At 51.1% G+C, this 19,747-nt stretch overlaps 1 protein-coding gene across 1 annotated transcript; it reads right to left on the bottom strand.

The window, feature by feature from the left end:
• Positions 1–13,913: 13,913 nt before the first annotated feature.
• NEUROG2 (neurogenin 2) lies at positions 13,914–14,931 on the bottom strand. Its single transcript, XM_065062291.1, has one exon. It carries the CDS (start codon positions 14,793–14,795, stop codon positions 14,085–14,087), a length of 711 nt encoding a protein of 236 aa, XP_064918363.1. The 5' UTR covers positions 14,796–14,931; the 3' UTR covers positions 13,914–14,084.
• Between the last annotated feature and the right edge of the window lie 4,816 nt (positions 14,932–19,747).

The raw sequence follows: 19,747 nt of genomic DNA, 5'->3' as shown, positions 1-19,747 counted from the left end.
GTTGGAAAATCCCAACTTGCCTTAAATGTGAAGCATGACATTAATGGCATGGGAAATTCTTATTCTGGATGTCAGTCAAGGTCTGCCTCATCTATGCCCTCCTTCCCAGCTGCTTCACACCTGTGGGCAGAGAGTTCTGAAAGTCCTTGGCTCCCAGACAACAACTGAAAAACATTAACTCTGTTCCAGGGTGCTATCATCTTGTTCTCAAATCCAAACAACAATGACCATGCTAGCTACCAAAAAAGAAAGGTTTCTAACTGCACGAAGAAAATTAACCTGCTTTCAGTCAAACCAGCACATGATCTTATATTCTTTCATCACGTCTTTCCCGGCATTATTAGTTTAGCTGGTAGGTAGAAAAACTACTTGTGGGGAAGTTCGATAAACAGTTACACGTATTCCCCTTAACAGTGCCACATACAACTGGAATACACACGCAGGACTGGAGCAAACATGTTGCTTCTCAGGAACCTGGGTCTCCAGCCAAAATAAAATGCGATGAGGCCTAGATTCTACTCTTCAAAGACCATGCCAGGACCTCCAGAATATACGTATGTGTACACACGTGTGTGCACTCACACGTGTATTACAGGGTTTTTCATCCAGTTGATGACAAGTAGCTTTCCTGCTACATAAGCAATGAAAAGCTGCCTTAATTTCAAATTCTCCTCTTCTCCTCCAAAGCCCTGGCATTCCACAATCCCAGAGCGCAAAGGCTGGGATTGTTTCTTTGGGGAGATTTTCATGATGAGAAAGGGAACACAGCATCAAACTTCCACAAAAAGATGGGTCCCCAACAGAGAGTTAGCTTTAACAAAACCGTCCGCTTTTGTTTCTGCAGCCAGCAGAGATTTTTAGGCTTTTGTTCTCACTTTTTATCAATGCTATTGTTTTCTACACGATGTTTGTGCTGAGTTGTTTGGAAAGATGCCCTATCACTGCACCGACCGATTAGAACTAGGTGTAAAGAGGGAGAAGCAAGAGAAAAAAAATTAAATCTCTTTATTATGGTGCATAAACCTTCAGTGTTGGGGAGCTGGGCAGCTGCGCAGGAAGAAAAATGCATTCAAAAATATAATGCTAGTGTGAATAATCCTTTCTCAAATGCTGCTTGCAGACTGCTTCAGCTTTGTCAGGTGAACTTGAACTGGGCCATCAGATTTGCTGCCGTTCCCATTGCACACTGTCTATCACCCCAGGGCATTCACCATCTTGACTGTTGTTAAAAGAGAGCAAACAATCCATCATTGAGCCCGGGAGTCACTCGCTCATAGAAAAGTAAAATCGGCATGTGACGGTACACCCAGCCCCAGTGTTTCGCAGATTAAAGTGATACATGAAAACTCACGTGTTACTGGGAAGATTAAATCCGTTATCTTGTTCCGCAGCCAATAAAGGGCAGCCTTGTCTGCAGCAGTAGGAAAACGATGCTGGCTTTAACCAAGTGACAAATGCTGCGCACACATAGCTTCGTGCTCCGGCAAAAGAGTGTGCTAGACCCTAAGGAGGAAACAAAGCTAGTTAGCAAGATCTCAGGAATTAAAAGGCAGCAGAGACGCTGTGTTAAAGCCTCTCGGCAGAGGCTTTCCCTCCTCTATAGAGACAATTAAAAGCAAAACAAAACCTTCCTGACAATCGCTGCAGAACAAAGTGTCCTAATACACTGTCAACAGCCGCCCCGCAACGGCTGTTGTAATAGCACATGCAGTTTTGAGAGCCCTGAAAAGTAACGCCTTTTCCAGCTTATGCCTCTTGTTCAAAGAAAGAAGAAAATTACGTGTTTGGATAGACTTTTTAACAAATTGATATATGGGAAATGTTAATATTCCAAGTTCTTCCTAATATAGTAGTATTTGCATTTAGCAGCTCATTTCTTTTGTTTTCTTGTAGAATACATTTTACCATCTCAGCCAAAAGTTACAGCTACTCACAGTTAAAAGTTAATATCAAGTGTCAGCTTGTCCAGTTCCCCAGTAAAACAGACATCATCATATTTAACCTCGTAGCTTATACTGGTCTTACTCTTTACAGACTCAGGCACAAATTCAGAGGTGTCAGTCCTCACAAATGCATTTAGCACTCTGCCCTCATCCAGTGCTTGGAAACTGGAAATCCTGTATTTATGTGCTCTATAAGCTCATTGACTGAAGAACTTGCATACAAACATTGGAACAGCTGTCCCTTTCCCATCCCTGATACCTGAGTTTTCCATTCGCAGAATGCAGTTAGTCGTAATAATGATGCATTACCGAGTTTTTCCTCTTTTTTTTGACTTGATGTGCCCAGCACTTTTTGTCTGGTCACCTCCATCATGCTCAGTCTCAGTCTGAGCTCTGAATGCATTAGCCACAAATCTCCCTGCCCCTAGCACAGAGGGGTGTGAGCAGACTTCAGGGGGGGGTCTCACACATTGACATTTTCACAACAGGCTGCAAACTCACCAGCCACGGTGTCGCTTCCCAAAGCTCCATGAGCCAGCGTGCACAGAGCAGTCGGGAAGGCTGCAGCCGCTCCGGTCGCTCCCAGTGGGATTTCTCCCCATATTGGCCAGTGGAATCTCCCCTTAAGCCAAACCACAGACCTTGAGCCCAGTTGGCTGTGCCGGAAAAAGTTTTAAAGGATGCCCATCTGGGTGAAACCTTGTTGCCTCGGATCAATATAAACCTGGAGTAACTCCCACAGAGTTAGCAGCTACTGGTGAAAAAGTCCCAGGTGTGTGGCCAGGCTTTAGGTCAAGACAGGTGTGGGCAGCTGCAGCACATCTATGGCTTAAAACACACAAAACTTACTGTTTGGTATTTGTGGTATAAATAGCAGGGAAAATAAACAGTTGACTCAGACTGATGACAGAGTATTTAATATTATGCCTGGAAGTTTCATCTTAGAACTAATAACCAAAAAAAAAAACACAAACGAAAATGATACAACCCACTGTTTTGTTATTTCCTCTGATTTCAGGAGCAAGTCATTTGAACCAACCAAGACTTAGGGAATTCTTTTTTCCCTTTTCTCTTTTTTTCCTTAGAAATTCAGTGGTTTATATTAAGCAACTTGCTACCAAGGGTGCTTTGGGGGGCTCATTAATTGTAGCACACTCCAAAGTCTGACATAAGAGCTCAATATGATCACTAAGAGCCAGTCATCTTGTTGTCTGCACTAGGTGAGTGAAACTACGTTGTGCTGGTACAGTGAAATATTATCATTAACTGCAGGGACATAAAGTCTGAAGAAATATTCCCTCCTGTTGGCTAAAGCATCTACCTCAAGGACTTGAGTTTACACCCAGTGTAAGTGCTGCACTAAGTCCAGCACATAAATTTCAGGTTCTTGGCAAGGCGATGACAAACCTTCCAGTCTTTGGGGGAAGATACTTGGTTAAGAAAGTTTTTTCCACTTACCTTTCTGCAAGTGTTCAGGTGAGAGAAAGAAGTCTCGTTTGCTGTGTGTTATGCACTTATGCATAAAAGTTAGCAAATTTGATATCAAGAGGAAACAAGTTGATACAGCCAAAGCCTGTTAATCGCAAACAGAATTATTTTCTCACTCTTTTGCCAATACCTAATGTCACTATGAAGCATTTTGGAGAACTTCTCCTACAAAAGGTAGCATGTAAAAGGGAAATCCTCAGTTTTCCCAACAATAACACTTGTAAAACCATGCGGAGGCTGAGCCAGGTTTGTCTCCTTCCCTCTCCCTCTGAGCCAGCAGCAGCCTGGGCAATTAAGGGCAGCAAGAGCGGGTGCCGAGTGACCCCTCCAGCTGTGAGGCAGCCCCTGCACGTGAGGCAGCACTTCCCTGCTGCTATAAAACCCATGTCAGCTGCCCCAAGAGCCCAGCTGCTGGATTTAGGCATTGGTCCTTTACCAGGAAGAGCTATTCACGGCTTACATGGGTACTGAGGAGAAAAGTTTGTGTAAGCGAGCTCACAGAGGCAGCCTGGCACTGCTAGATCTCTTCTATTTGGCAAAATTCAATGCTAACACTGAACACAGCACCACCCACATCCTCAGCAATCTCTTTCCCACTCCCCCGGTACAGCTTGGTAGCAGGGACGGGGCTGCTCTCCCCAGCTGGGGAGTTCTCCCAGTGCATCCAGCCCCCCGGCCAGCAGAGCCACTGGGAGTCCCCACCGATATCTGGGCTGGGGGAGCCCCCAAAGGGAGGGAGAACAAGCACTACTCCCACATACGTGTGTCTCGAGGCATTGCATCTGTGTCAAGAAGAGCACACTATTTACTTACTGTTGTAAGTGCTGCTGCCTTTAAATAACTGGAACAGGGCTATTTGCAGCAAAGTAACTGTCACTGTCACCTGCTGCCTTGGAGGGAAGTCCCTGTACCAGTATCCAGGTGACTCACCCAGCCCTGTAGGGAGACCAGCAGCCTGAGGACCCCACGGCAGCAGCCTACCACTGTTACTCCTCTCCTGGGAATGGCACGCACTACCCTCCTTTATTCCGCTTGGATGAAATCATCCCCAGTACTCTGCAGAGGGGGAGCAGATGGGGCTATCAGTCCCTGCAGCCACCCTCTGCCCTGGCTTGTGTGAGCCTGTGGTGCCTTCAGCCACCTCCAGCTTGCCCACAGCAACTCTGTGCCCCGGCTGAAATCCGGGCTTGCATCAGGCAGTTGGGTGGATTTGCAGGGCTGGTCGCACAGATTGTCCCATCACCCCTCTGGCATCACGGCATCCTGCTCCCCCACAGCAGGGGAGACCATAAATTGTCTGTGGCACACGGACGGTGCTTGAAGTAAGGCAGCTCATTTGGAGAAGTTCATACCGGTGTAACACGCTGGTCTGACCATCCCAAAAAAAACCAAAATTTAAACCCTTGTTCATTCTTCTCAAATAGAACTTAATCCCATTATTTAATCAGAAATCTTATCTGGTAGACTATTTTTAAGATGGATTGCATCTTTCATTAAAAGATACCAAGTTATTAATAATTCAGTTATGCCTAGATACTGCTCAACACCTCTGCTGGAAGCACCGTGTGCCACAGGACCGGAGCACCCGCTGGCCGGCATGGTGGCAGCAGCACTGAGGGGGTGTAGGGCTGGCACCCCGCTTCCCCTCCCACTCCAAGGGGTGCAGCCCGGCCAACAAAGGGCAGGGTAACCCCGGGTGGCAGCCGGTGCCTTTCCTCCCTTGGCTGAGGGGTCAGTAACAGCCCAGTGGAGCCCAAACTGCCGTGCTGGCTGCCGGGGCTGCTGTCCCTTCCGAACAGGCCATCACGTTAATAGAGGTTGATTTGCAAACAGCGTCAGCCCCCCCCGCCTCGCCCCCCTTTGCCTGACTCCCGCTTTTCTGCTCAATGGCACAGATGCTGCTTTGTGCTGCCCAGGACCAAGCAGCTATTAGCAGCAAATCCAGCGAGGGAAATTAATGAAGGCGACTACTAATAAAAGACAGCTCAGGACAGCCATACCAACTTGCTCCAAGCAGTAATTAACTTTTTTAAAACTCATGAAGGTAAATATGCCATCAGCTTTGGTCCACTCTCCTTTTTAATAAAAGGAGGGGGAGGGGAGGCGAGAGAAAGGGGACGGCTGTGTGTCGCTGCCACCTCAGCACCATCAATACTCCCTCCCTGCACAACCGCTTGCCGTCACCCGCTGCCGTTTGCTGCAACCCTCCATCTCCGGCATCCTTGCTCATTCAGCAGTCCAAATAATTGTTTCTCAAATCCATTTTTAAAGACTTTGTTTTAAATCTTAGCATTGCAAGATTACACCTCTGTTTAATCACAAGGCTGCATTCAGTACAAGAAGTCAGAAGGATGAGAAGGTTGCCAGAAGTTTGCTGAACCAATGTTGCAGCATCAGAGGCTGAAGGCGGGATTTATGCTGAAGTTGAAGGTATCGGCTAGCTCGTCAGAGCAAAGGAGTCTGTCTTAGACTTTAAGGAGCAAGATTTGGCCCCATAGTAAGACAACCAGGTAAAAACCTACACCAGGTAAAAAAAAAAAAATCCCACTAGGATTTCTGTTCATCCAAGTGGACTGCAGTACTACAATTACTATATAAAGGATGGGGGTTTTTGTCCATATGTTATTGGAATTGGGGCTGCATAGGTCAAATCCACATATAATAAAGGCAAAACTTCATGAAGTCACAGCCCTTACAGGATTTGTTGTGTATGATTCACCTCGGGAGGGACAAATTGCCACCTCCTGATCCCCATGTGTCAACAGAGCCCTGCAAAATCCCTGGTGACTCTTTACCATATGTGCAGCCCAGAGGTTTCCAAGATCAGAAATTAACACTGTACATTTGCTCAGACATGTGTTGTCCCAAACACTGGACTGCAAGAGCAAGCCCTGTGCCCATAGCTCCCGGCGCTACCAGTGGGGCAGCTAATGCTCCTGTTTCTGTGCAAACTTGTTTTCCCTGCTGATGCAATACGATTAGGGAAAGCAGCCCCTTTCCACCATTGACCAGCCTGAATGTGTGGCTGAGCGCAGCTGCCCTGAGCTGCTTGCCGCCAAGGAAGGCGCTCCTGCTAAGCTCCCTGTTCCTTGGAAAACACTGGCTTAGTTTCATGTAACCATTAGCCCTGCTCCTGGCTCACTTTTATTCCTTCACGCTGAGTTTATCTGATTACTTCGGCTGAGGGAAACAGACGGCCTGTTGACATCCCCGGTGAATGCTCAAGTGCTCAGCTGAAGTGTCCTCCCCAGGCTGAGAGCAGCTTGCAGGACCAGCCCGGGGGGGGCTGAGCAAGCAGCAAGGGCTTTACTGCTTGCCAGGCAAAGCAATGCCCCGATTTCTACCGCAAAGTCCATGGTCCTGGCTGCAAAGCTGCAGGTCCAAGCACTCACACACATTTTGGGGACCCAAGACCTGGTTCTGATCCTTTCCCTGCTTCTATCTGAGAGAAGCACATTGTGAGGCTCTGCTGGCAGCTGAGCCCCTCGGGGTTGAGGAGACTGGGAACACGATGCTCAGCCACGCTCCCGCCAGCAATGCCAGGAGTGCCACCGTTGCCTGCGGATGCACGGCCCCTTCAGCAGGACCAGGCTCGCTCCCACCCCCAGGCCTTTCCTGACCTGCTCTGTATGCACCACCCAGAGCTGTGCCCCATTCTGCCACTCCCTAACTTGTGTCTCTTCCCCTGCCACCCATGTCCCCCAGTGCCTGGAGGATATGCGCTTTTTCTTGCCCCATGAGAGCATCACAGGGAAAGTAAGCCAGGGACCAAACCAGACATCCCTCCAGCCACCTGCAGCCCCTGGGTATCCCTCTCCCTGGGGGGCTTTTGGCCCCACCTGGGGTGGCTGCTGGGACGTCCCCTTGTCCTGTGGCCGGGGCAGCAGCTGCCACTCATGGCTTGTGCCCCTGGGGCGCCGATCCCCCTTCCTAGCACGTAGGGTTGCTGCCATGTCTGCCAGCTCCCCAAGCCCTGGGCACCAAAACCCACTCCCACAGGTGTGGCTGTAAAATGGGAAAACCTTCCCAGACACGGCATTTGCCCTGTTTCTGATGCCCCCTAGCATCTTCACAGGTAACCCAGGGGCAGCTGCATCTCAGGGGGCAATCTGTCACAGAAAAGCCTCTCGATGCTTCACCAGAGTCATTTGGGGACAAGTTTTTAAAATTATCTCTGGTGCTATGTATGTGGAAAAAAGGCAAACGAGTTTTAATCAGTCTACCAACTGAGCTGGCACAAGCATGTGCAACAGGACCTTTAAAGGCTGGAGGAGCTCAGCAGTGATGGGAACTGAGGTGGGGATGGACTTTCCCCCAGCAGCTGCTCTTAACTAATTCTTACACATCATAAAAATTAAAAGGTGTTTTTTTGAGAGAACAGCTTAAAAGCTCTTGGCACGTTAAACAGCATTAAAACAATTCAGTGGGAAGAGACCATGAAATTCCTATCTGGAGAGTATGAGACAGAAATTTGAGGACCAGCAGCCCTATGTAAAAAGCAAGCAAAGGAAGCTTGCACGAGTCCCCAAGGAGACTTGGCTGAGTCCCCAAGGAGACAGCAGACCGTCAGTGAAATGCAAAACCAAAATCCTGTGGGGAAACACAGAGCCTGAGCCATGCTGTGGGAAGGTAGGTCCCATGCACTGTCCCCACCCTTGTCCCCACCACATGGCTCCCTCCCTGCCTGCCTGGCACCCTGGAAAGAGCAAACAGGGCTGTTGCTCAAACTTGCCTTCTCTGCAATGCAAATCAGAGATTTGGGAGGGAGTTAAGGACACAGAGGTGACAGGGGCAGAGCGTTGCTAAACTGGAGAATGTCAGCAAAATGCCTGTCCCAAGGCACAAGGTAGCAACAAAATTTGCGTGTGATCCCACTGACATGAATGCACATTTTATGTGAATCATATCCATGCCAGCTGTTTTACAGGACTTGCGTTTCAAAGCTATGGTCAGAGGATCTGTGGGAAGTACAGTACACTGAATTACACTGCACACACCTGTATGTAAATGAGTAATTATAGTCATCATAATAGAGATATGAGCCCAAATTCAGTTTCACTGTGGTAAAATGATGTTTAATCATTGTTTCAGTACATATGTTGATACGCGGTATCATCTGCATTGACAAGAGCTTCCATTACAGCAAGCTGAATGTTGTGTACAGTTAACCTGTCTCCAGATTCCCACATCTGCCTTTCTCTTTCCTTGCAGGACCTGGCCCAGAGCTCATCTGAAGTTTAATTTTGACACTTGCATTTTAACTGCAGAGACACATATGCCCTTTCATTTACTAAAATATGTTTTACAGAGGCACTACAGTTCTTTCAGCTGCATACATATTTTCTTAATGAAATAAGAAAAGATGTAACTGCTCACTATCCCAGACGATTGGTCCTTTCAGTTGAAATAACATTATGTAATAACTAATGTATCCGGTGTTAAAAAACAGTCAGTGTGTGCTTAATTACTTAATGTAATATACCTCTCAATGGCAAAGTCATTACAGAGCACCAAAGGATGCCCCATAACAGGTGAACCCTAATCTACTTGTTTCCAAGCATAACAGCATTACTTTTTCACCATCATGAAATCCAGGTGTCATTGTGACAATAAAATCATTAGAAAGATTTCCACTAAAAAGGCAAATATAAGACCTGCCTTTGCATTCTGGTGGAGTAAGGGCAAGGGTTGCAAGGCCAGGCTTTGAGATACAAGAAATAATAAAACAAGAATGCACAACAAACTCATGAGAGCTGAGAGCTTGACTCTTCAGCTTGAGTGCTTAGGAAATTTTGGTTTTAAGCTAAATTCTTCATACAGAGCCTAAATGTCTTCACATTTACCTAGAAAACTAAGTTGAATTTACAGTCCTCTCAAGTCTTCTACCATGACATGGAGTCTTGGTGAGCATCCAGATGGCACACAGGTAGGGAAGAGGGGCCCAATGGCAAGATGCTCAAGTCTGAAAGGCCAGCTCTCTGTCTTTGCCTATAGGTGCTCACTTACAAGGGAGGGTGAAAGCTGGGCTTAAAATTAGCCAGCCAGATTAGGGCCATGTTAGAAACACTCTTTTTAATTATGGTGATATGTTAAAAGATTTATGTCTGGCATGAAAGAAAGCAAGTGCAAGCCCTTGGGGTGCGGCTGCTGCCACACTGGCACTAGTTTGGCTTCTTGTCACTATTCTTATGCCGAGGAGCGCTATAAACCCCCTCGGGAGCCATAGAGCTGTTCTGACAGTGCAGAGAGGCTTTTATGCCAAAATACAATACACAGAAGGATCATAAACACATTTTTAAAGGGAAGACAACCTTTTTTAGGAATTACTTTTCTATGTCTAGGTCCTGCCATAGAAACCATCCCTTTTTTTACACTTAACTCAAAGAGGTGCTTTCCCATTCTGCATCCCCTGGTACACTTTCAGGTTCACCATAATAATTTCTGGACCCACAGGCTGAATTCCTAATAGTCTGGGGAACCACAGTACTGCTTGGGTCTGGGACCTCCTGGACAAGTCTTCTGATGAAGAAGATGGAAATAAAATAAAATAAAATAAATAAAAAATAAAAAAAAATAAAAAAAAAAAAAAAAAAGAAGGAAATAAAGTCTCTCAAGTTTAGAGAGAAAGAAACTCTTTTGGCCTCACTCAAAAGAAAATCGGGTGACTGGGTTAAGTAACAAATCAGATGGCAAGACTCACAGGAGTCCTTGCTGCGTTTCACCTGGGATTTTGCTGATGCTTAGCAAGCTACCCCCCATTTTTTCCGCTTCATGAGGTTTTTGGCAGCCCTGGGGCGACCGCACCCACTGAGCGCCACCCACCGCAGTCCCCACTTGGCCAGGGTAGGTGACAGGGGCTGCAGAGTCGGGCAGGCAGCACCCCCGCTCCGCAGCGGTCTGGGGTTGAGCTCCCGACAGATGCTCACCCCGCAGGAAAACAGACACCCCTTCATGTGCTGAAGGGCAGGCTGAGCCGGGCATGAGGGTAACACAGGAGGTCTCCAGAGCCCCTTACCTTCCCCTTTCCCACAGGGAGAAGCCGCCCAGGGACATCCAGCAGCGGGACGGAGCAGCAGCCCTGCCAGGCTGGGAACACGGACCAGCCTTTGGCTCATCCCTTATCAGCTCTGTCCTACCTCCCCCTCCCAGCCTGCCCCGCTCGGGCCCGTCTCCTTAAAGGCGTCCTGACCCCCCCGGGGTGTAAAACATCAGCAGTGAGACAGCTGAGCCCAGCCAGTGGCCCTGCCTGGGGACCAGGGAAGGTTTGACTTTCAAGGGTCCTGGTCCACAGAAAACCCTCTCTCAGTCCCCACTCCATCCTCCTGATAAAGGAAATGCATTTTTTTCTACCGTGGTTCCCTCTCCCACAGCCCCAGCAGGACAGGGGATGCTCCTGATAACAGGGTGTATACCTGGGGTGGAAAGAAATACCTCCAGGAGGACAAACCTGGCAAGAAGCAATGTCCCCCCCTGAGGACAGTGGAAGGAGCATCCTGGTGCTGAGCCACCCAAGATGTCCCTCTTGCCCTTGCATGGCCCTCCTTCCATAGAGAATGTATATCCCATCCGTCCTGGCCTTTTGAAGAGCCAAACACACCTATTGCAGCCCCTCTTAAAAGCAGGAGAGAAACTGGGAAGGACAATGAGACCCAACCAGCCTGGCCTTAGAAAAGACAGAGAGAGCAAGCAAAGCACTAGCCTTCTTTTTGGCATTCCTGGAGTTTAATCATTTAAAAGGGTCGTTAAAAGAGAGCGAGAGTAAAAACTGCTCCCGATGGGCTGCCCCACGCACTGCCAGTGGATTGAAAGGGTGCCTCTTGTTTTGTTCCTTCTGGCCCATGGCAGATTTGGGGGGACACAGCTTCATATTGCTGGCCACATCAAAGCAGTGATTATGCAAATGTGCCTACTTTTTTTTAAGGAATTATTTATCACACAATAACCCCCCTGCCAGGGGGGGAAACAATAGATCAGGCTAGATAGCGCTGCTCGCCTGAGGCTGTGGGGCCGGGGGGGCGAACCCCCGCACGTTTTATTGGCCTAACCTAATTTCACTAATTCTCTTTTCACACGTTTTTTCTTTCTCTCTCTCTCTCTCTCTTTTTTTCTCCCCCTTCGGAGACATCGCTCCGAGGGCTGGGTTTCACGCTCCCAAGATCCGGGGGCACCGGGCAGATTCATGTGCCGCACATTTTATTTAATTAATACATTCAGGCGCCTCTGCTGGTTTTTAATGATTTCCAGGTGTTTGTACCCAGAAGTCACAAAGTGCTCCCGGGTGCATGGGGCAATGATTGAAGGGCCTCGGAGCACGCCAGCCGTGCCGGCAGCCTCTGACATCCCCCTCCACGGTGACATCCCTGGGCCTGGCAGGGTCACGCGTGCCCAGCTGTGTGCTGTTCGTACCCATGCTCTGTGGGGACAGAGCTGATGGAGCCTGTGCTGGCTGGTAACAACCCAGCTGGCAGTGCTCAGGGGGTCTGTGGCCCACCCTGCTCCCTAAGGGGCCCATCACCACATGGGGGGCCAAGGTCCGACCCGGTGGCTGGTTGGGCTGCCGGGGTGGGCTCCCTGCCTGCCCCTCCTCTGCGTGGATGGCAGGACCCTTATCCCCTTGTCACGTTTTCCACCAGCTTTTGCAAAGGTGTCCCTGGAGACCTGCCCAGGAACAGGTCCAAACTACCTAGGAAGGGACTGAAAACAACTGCCTGGGTTTGGCTCACACCACAGACACAGAGCCTGAGGACACCTGGGCAGCCAGGGAAGGTGAGGGCCTGGCTGGAAGGAGGTGAACTGAAGGGGAACCCACGGGTCCTACTTAAAATTTGTGATGTGGCCTTGGCAGGACATAAGGTATCAGTGGAAAAACTAAAAACTTTTCCATAAAGGGCTTTGCAGTCCCTGGGGCAGTGTTCAGCAACGCGGGTCACTGGCAACACCACCAGCTGCCACCGACCACCTCTTGGTGTGGGCACCACAATCCCCTGGGACAGCCAGGAGTGCTGTAAGCCATGGGCTTGTGCAGCTTGCTGACCATGCTGACCTGAACCCCCAGGACTTGCCTGTGACTTGGGTTTCATCCATCCAACAGAGAAACTGAGTTCTTCTCTTTAAATCCATGCAGGATTTTTTTCCCAGTAACATTTGTTTCCTATGTCCTTCTCTGTAAAATCCCTGAGCCATCAGTTTGAGGAAGTGTGTTGACAGTTTATCCATCCATCCATCCATCCATCCATCCATCCATTGTTTGCTGCACAGCATCTTCTGTACTGAGAGGCAAAAGTAAATGATCTTCCACTTAATTTAATTAAACTACTGTGCTCAACACAGGAACCGTGGCTGTTTTTCTTTGCTATGTTACCAGCTGCACAAGGAACTGAAGAACAGAAATGAAATGACATGAGGGGGGACAGAGGCTGATTCATGTCTGTGTTTCTGGTGGTGCATGTCCCCTTCAGAACCAGTCTGAGGATTTACTTTGCTGAGAAAATATCTTGTTTTGGTTTGATCCACTCCTCCCTAAGCAGCTTTTCTCCCAAAAGTCCTCCTCCAACCCTACCCTAGGGCAAAGCCCACGTCCCCAGGAGTTTAGTCTTGTTCTTATTTCACAGAAAAGAGGGTTTTCTTTTAAGAAGCAAAGTGAAATTTTAGGAACGAAAACATGCACTAGCCTCCTGGAGGATACACCAGATCTGACACCCCCCAGCACCGCAGGCACACACACCCCAGCTACCTCCGCTTGGTTGCGATTCTACCTGCAGAAGCAGCTGTTGCCCGTGTCCCCAGGTGTAAGTGGCACTTATCACCATACGTCACTACAAGTGCAGGCAGCTCCCCCGGGACACCAAGTTTGACCAGAGGCAAGAGCAGGCACCAGCCCCCCCAGTGTCCCACTTGCCACAGTCCTGTAATTCCCGGCAGATGGCACAGAAACCAGAAAAAGCAGCAAACAAAAAGTTATGAAAATTAGATATTTTTATTTATATTTTATCACAAGAACAATCCCTTTGCTCTTCCGCTGTAAATACATACTAGAATAAACTCTGTAAATTATACAAAAAAATACATACTTTCCATGAAATCTTTCTTTATAATAAATAAATGTGAACACGTGTGTGGCTGATCGCTGTAATGTTCCGTGTCTGTTTAGGTTTTCAGTCTGTTGATTTATTTTTAATCTCCTGAAAGAAGGGGGGAGTTCCCCGTCCCCTAAAGGTCGAAATAAATAATGTATGAGGAGGTCCTCCCTCCCGATTCCGCCGCCCCCCCCGCGCCTTTCCTCTACATTTTTTTCTTTTGATAGAGAGTTCAGCCTAAATTTCCACGCTTGCATTCAGCCCTCACAAAGCCTACAAATTATACAATGACTTCTAACCTGGACCTCTAACAAAACAACTTTTTTTTCTTTCTTTCTCCCCCCCACCCCTATAAATCATAAGAGACAGATGGCAAAACGGGGAGAGGAGAGGGACAAAAGGCCTGGTGACAGATCTGGGAAACTGGACAAAGTGCACATCGGAAAATGAGAAAGTTTGGTTTGGCAGATGACATTCCCACAGCCCGCCCTGGGAAGCAGGGCAGATGCCGCCGCCCCGGGGGGACGGGCTGGGCGAAGCCTCGTCCCACGCACCGCGGCGGGACCGCCGGGCCGGGCTAGAGGCAGCGGCGGGGCAGCGGCGGCGGCTGGGGCGGCGGCGGGGCGAAGCGGCCCCGCGGGGTCGGCCAGTGCTCGGCGTCCGAGGCGGAGCCGGCGGGGCTGGCGGGCGATAAAGTGCAGGCGTAGGGGGAGGCGGAGGGCGCGGGGCTGGCGGCGCCGCCGCTCCAGGAGGAGGCGGGCGAGGGGCTGCCGTCGGCGGTGCCCCCCGCCTCGGGGCCGAGCCGCGCCGCGCCGGCCAGCCGCAGGGTCTCGGTGAGCGCCCAGATGTAGTTGTGCGCGAAGCGGAGCGTCTCGATCTTGGTGAGCTTGGCGTCCTCGGGGAAGGTGGGCAGCACGTCGCGGAGCGCGTCCAGCGCCGCGTTCAGGTTGTGCATGCGGTTGCGCTCCCGGTTGTTGGCCTTCAGCCGCCGGCTCCGCTTGATGCGCTGCGCCGTCTCCGCCGTCCGCGCTGCCCGCGGAGCGCCGCGGGACCGGCCCGGCCGCCGCTTTCCCTCCAGCCGCCGCAGCCCCGAAGGCAAGCGGGCGCCCGGCGCCTCGGCGGGCCGCGCCGGCGAGGGGGCCCGCAGCTGCTCTTCCTCCTCCTCCTCTTCTTCCTCCTCCTCCCCGGCGCTGGACGGCAGCGAGGGCGAGGGGGCGGGCGAGGCCAGGCCCAGCAGCAGCAGCTCGTCCTCGGCCGGCGGCGCCAGCCCCTCCGCCTTCACCAGCATCCTGCGGGGCGGGACGGCCGCGCCGCGCTCCCCTCCGCTGGCCTGCCGGCGGAGCCGGGGCGACGGTTGGGCGGCGGTTTAACGGTTCGACGGTTTGACGGGACGGGGGGGAAGGGGGCGGGCAAAGTGGGGGGGGACGCGGCGGTGGCACGCGCCCCGGGGCGGCAGCGGCGGAGCGGCCCGGGGCCCGACGGCTGCGTGTCTGGCACACGACCCTCCTTAACACCCCTTATATACCCCGCGGGGAACAATCAAACCTACCCCCGGGGCCCCCGCCGCCCCGCCCGCGCCTCGCGCTTTTCTTTTCACGGCGCCGCCGCCCCCCCGGGGCCGCGCCCGGGCCGGGGCCGCCGCCGCGCCATTGGTGCCTCGCGCTCGGCTGGAGCGTGCCGCTAATTTATTAATGAATGGAGGGTCGCGAGGCGCAGCTGGCCAATCAGGGCGCCCCGCGCGCCACGCGCGCCGGAGCCGGCTCCTTTTCAGCCGCTCATTAAGAGGCGGCTGCGACACCCCACCTCCCCCCCCCCACTTCGGGGGAAGCAGCCCCGGGGGTGCGTCCCCTTCGCTCCCCCCCGCGCCTTTTGGGGGGCAATCAAGGGAATAACGCTTTCTGCTGGGAGCGCGTCTCCCGCGATCTGCGGGAAGGCGGAGGTGGGTGCAGGAGAGAGACCCCCAAGGGGACAGGGCGGGGGGGGTCAGAGCGGTGCACGGGAGAGGAGGGTCGATGCCTTTGGGTAGGACACACAGCTCGTACACAGCCTGGGGGGCAAAGCGGCCTTTTGTGGCCTCGAGAAGTGAAATGTGACATCAGGGTCCCCTGAAGGCAGCGCGTCCTGAGGATGCGTTTGCTCCCTACACCCCCGTGCTGCAGCACAGCGAGTCTGCCGGCGCCCAGCCCAGCCTCGCCTTTTTCCTTGGGTTTTTCACAGAATCATAGAATGTCAGGGACTGGAAGCGACCTCGAGAGATTATCCAGTCCAATCCCCCTCCGGGAGCAGGAACACCCAGATGAGGTTACACAGGAAGGTGTCCAGGCAGGCTTTCAGTGTCTCCAGAGAAGAAGCAGGTTTTTCACGGAGCAGAGCAAGCCCCAGGAAGAACAGGCGATGCGCCTTTGACATCTGTGTTTTGTCAGCCAGAAGAGCTGCAGTCCTGGCACACGGGCTGCGGTCCTCACTGAGCCCTGGCAAGTGTAACTCTTGGATACAACGTATGCTTGAGAAGACACTAAAAAAACCACAGAACATAAACACAAACTGCACAACTTGTCAGTTCACCAGGAAAGCCTCCACCCCTGCTTCTCTTCCAGACCACCCTCTCTGGCAGAAAGCCCGAGTGAATAGATAGGGCTTGTGACATGCCCCAGGGTCAACAGCCTTGCTCTGGCTGACAGACCAACGAGGAAGGAATGACAGTGAGAACATATAAAATGAAAACTGTAGTGCGATGTCCTCCCTGTGCAGAAACTCGGTCACTGAGGCTCTTCGAAGGAGGTGGGAATTGAAACAGAATTTTAGTTGCAACTGCTGGAAAAAGCCCAAAATAGATGGAAGGGCTAAAAGCTCTGCGAGCACACTGCAAATACACGGTTCAGTCCCCTGGCTCTTGCTGCCCATTAAGTTTGTGTCCCCTTTCTCACTCCCTGCAAGAGCAATTGCGGTTGGGTCCCAGCATCAAAAGGTGTTTGGTACACTCGAGAATTAGGTTTCACAGTCCTGCTCTGTGTCCTCCCCTCTGCTGTTACACAGCCCAGGGCTGTGTCTGGATACATCCTGGAAGATCAGGGACTGCCAGCTCATTATGATTTAGCCAACCTGCTAGAAAATGTCTGTAACTCTACCAAGAGGTTTTAGCACTTTTTTCCTCCCTCTTTTGAAGAACGGGAAATCTGTAGGTCCCCTTGGCGTCCCAGGAGAGTGACAAGAAGGGACTTTTTTGTTTCTTTTTCAGTACCCTGAAGTGCACAGCAGAGTCACCTATGACTGGGCCAGCCCATCCCTCTGCCCTCACCCTGTTGACTGAGATTTATTTCCTTCCTCACTGATGGGAAAGCTACGGAGAGGTCAGACAGAGGCGCTGAAGCAGTGGGGAAGGTGCCTGCAGTGCTCGGGGTGATAGCAGGGTGCAAGCCAGACCCAGGACGTGTAAACCATCCAGGCACCTTTTTGGGGCCTGGCCCAGTTCCTGCCGATAGCCCCCCTGGTGCAGTGGTTTTCTCCGCAGCGTTGAGCACGGGACCGAGGACAAGTTAGCTGTCAAGTCCTCGCGCTGTTCCAGCACAGCAGGTCCAAGAGGCGCTTGTGTGGTCTGTGGATGGTCCTGAGAGAGCGAGGGCTGAGCTGCTCCGCTGAGAGCAGCGGGGAGAGGAGGCGGCAGGGGCGAGGGAGCGCTGCTGCTGCCCACAGCCTGAACTGTCCTCCAAGGGTCAAACTGTTCAACTTCAGCCCCTTTGCCAGACTCAATCCTACTTTACGGGAACAAAAGCCCAAAGTAGGCGATGATCAAGAAATGGGAGCACAATGATTTAAGCTTATCACACAGCCCAGAAATAAAGGACACTGAGCTTGTGTGCAGGAGAGGGGGAGACCTTCAGAAAGGCTTTGTTTGCTCTAAGAAGATTGAACTCTGAAGTGACCCAATAGCCCTAAAAGTTTAGGGTCTGTGTTGCTGAGAGACCTTTGGATACAGCCCATCCACACTTCGACCTCACAAGTTGTGAGCCAGCATTAATGGCTCGCCTGCCCCAGGTGACTGGAGGCGCGACACCCCCCAGGGAAAGAGGGGGACAAAGCTGCAGGGACAGGACCAGCTGACCCCTCCCAGCTCTGCCCATGGGTCTCTCGAAGTGTTTGTGGAACTAGGGATGGCCACACCAGGGCACCCCCTGCACCCTGAATTCTGGAGTGCCCAGCCCTAGAGCAGCACCCGCAAACCCTGTGAAGGACCTGGCTGAGTGGGATGGTTCTGCTCTTAAACTGGGTGTCAGAATATGGACCCTCCCCCAGCAAGGTGCCGGGAAGCTCTGGGCAGGGGAAAATCAGAGGCTGCTGCAGTTCTCCCCCCGGAGCCATGTCCTTCCCCAAACCCATGTGTATGCTGCAGCAAAAAGCACTACAGGGAGGGATGGGACAGGGATCAGCTCCCTGACTCCCAGGCCACGCTAGCAAGCTTGGGGTTCATTTCGGGATCAAGGTGTGGGGGGGTTCCTCCTCGGGCAGTGCTGCCCCAGCATCGTTCCCTGCACCCCCAGGCAGACGAGCCCCTCGTCGGGGGCCGATTGTTCCCGGCAGATTTGCATGGCAGGTGCAGGCCTGCGGAGCGATTTTGCCATCCCGAGCCCCGCCTGGGCCCCCCCCAAGAGGGTTTGCCTCCCCCCCTCCTGCCCCCCTTGTGAAAAAAGGCCTTCCTTTCCCATGAAGAAGAGAAGAAGCTTGAGGATCGCGTGAACACGCTTCAGTTTTCTTATTCTTTTCTATAGATGTGGGGAAAAGAACAGCCGATTGTGTGAAAAACCCAGTGCCTGCAAAAAGGGACATTGGCCATCCAGGCGAAGGTGCGCGAGGGAGAGCACTAATCGCTGAACCAGGAGACAAATACGATTACCAGCTCCGAGCCTTGAGTCAGAAAGTCTCATAGACTTTAAGATGTTAATCCCCAACATAATCCTTCCTTTGGCGTGTAGGAATAGTGCAGCCACAAGAGTTGTTTTGTTATTTATATTGGCGTTTAATAAAACTCAGCCAGTGGTGAATGGGCTGCCCACTCTCCAATGGTAATTAATTCCCTATTTCAGTGACCCAATTGTGCTGGGATAGAGCAGTGGGACAGTCCCACTGCCCCAACCCGCCTTTGTGCGGCTACACGGCTCTCGTGCTTCAACAGCTATGGAAACTCATTCTTTTGATGTCATTCAATGAGTTTTCCTTGGGCATCTTCTAAACTTCAAGGACCCTTTTCTTTCTCGAACGCATGAAAAGCAGGACTAGCTTGACCACCTCTGTAGAATTTAATGATTTGGTGAAAGGGCCTTTTTGGGGGTTTGTGTAAGGAAAGAGAGAAAGAAAATTTGGCAGGCTGCTATCAAACAGGAGGCTATCCAAACTCGAGCGCACCGAACTCATTCAGCTTCTAATCTATACAGGTCCTAAAAGCCACTCTTCCTTACCGCAAAACACTTCAGGGCTTCTCTTAGCCAAGGCATTTCTAGAAGGGATTTGCTAGCAAGCAGATACTCCATTTCACACACCACAAATTCAAGCCAAGGATGAGTACAGGCAGCCCCAACAAACAAAACAAATTATGTTTTAAGAAGGCTTTTCTGTCCACTAAAGGGAAAAATAACAAAATCCCTGGAATTGCTCGCGTTATTGTTAAAAAGTGTGTCTGGGGCTTTATCTTTTGGCTCTTGCACTGAGCAGTAGCGGTGAAGTGGCTGCAGAAGGAGAGTGTGAAATGAACACGTGAAGAACATGTAGTAACCTTGCAAAGCCACCCCAGCCCAGGCAGCCCCTTCTATGTCTTTATACACACTTCCAAAAAAAAACCCTTCGCGAGTCACAAACAATTCAGAATTCAACTAAGAAAACACAGAGTGAACCATATGGCCAGGGTGGCTCGAGTTGGCTGCATTTTTCCCCAGACAAAGAAGGGATTGAGAGTTGAAGGAAAGGAGAAAAAAACCAACTTTCCGGCTGATGAAGCTGTTGTCTGGAGGCAATGATCCCAAATCTCAAGGCTTTATTCCAGGCTCCGACTGAGACGTGATATGTCATATGATTAGCATCTTTCATATTTACAAGAGTAGTATGGGCTGCCAGTCTTTAGAGAAAGGCGAGAGAAAGAAGGGGCATATGCTGAAATGGATTTAGCATTTGAAAGAGAGAAAAGACAGCGGATAAATACACTTAAACGAGGATTTAGTTTTACTCCCGTTGAGTTCTAATGGATTGTTG

This window comes from Columba livia, chromosome 4 (assembly GCF_036013475.1).
Source record: "Columba livia isolate bColLiv1 breed racing homer chromosome 4, bColLiv1.pat.W.v2, whole genome shotgun sequence".
Lineage (NCBI taxonomy): Eukaryota > Metazoa > Chordata > Aves > Columbiformes > Columbidae > Columba > Columba livia.
Note: the sequence above shows the minus strand (reverse complement) of the source record. Positions and strands in the feature narration are given on the sequence as shown.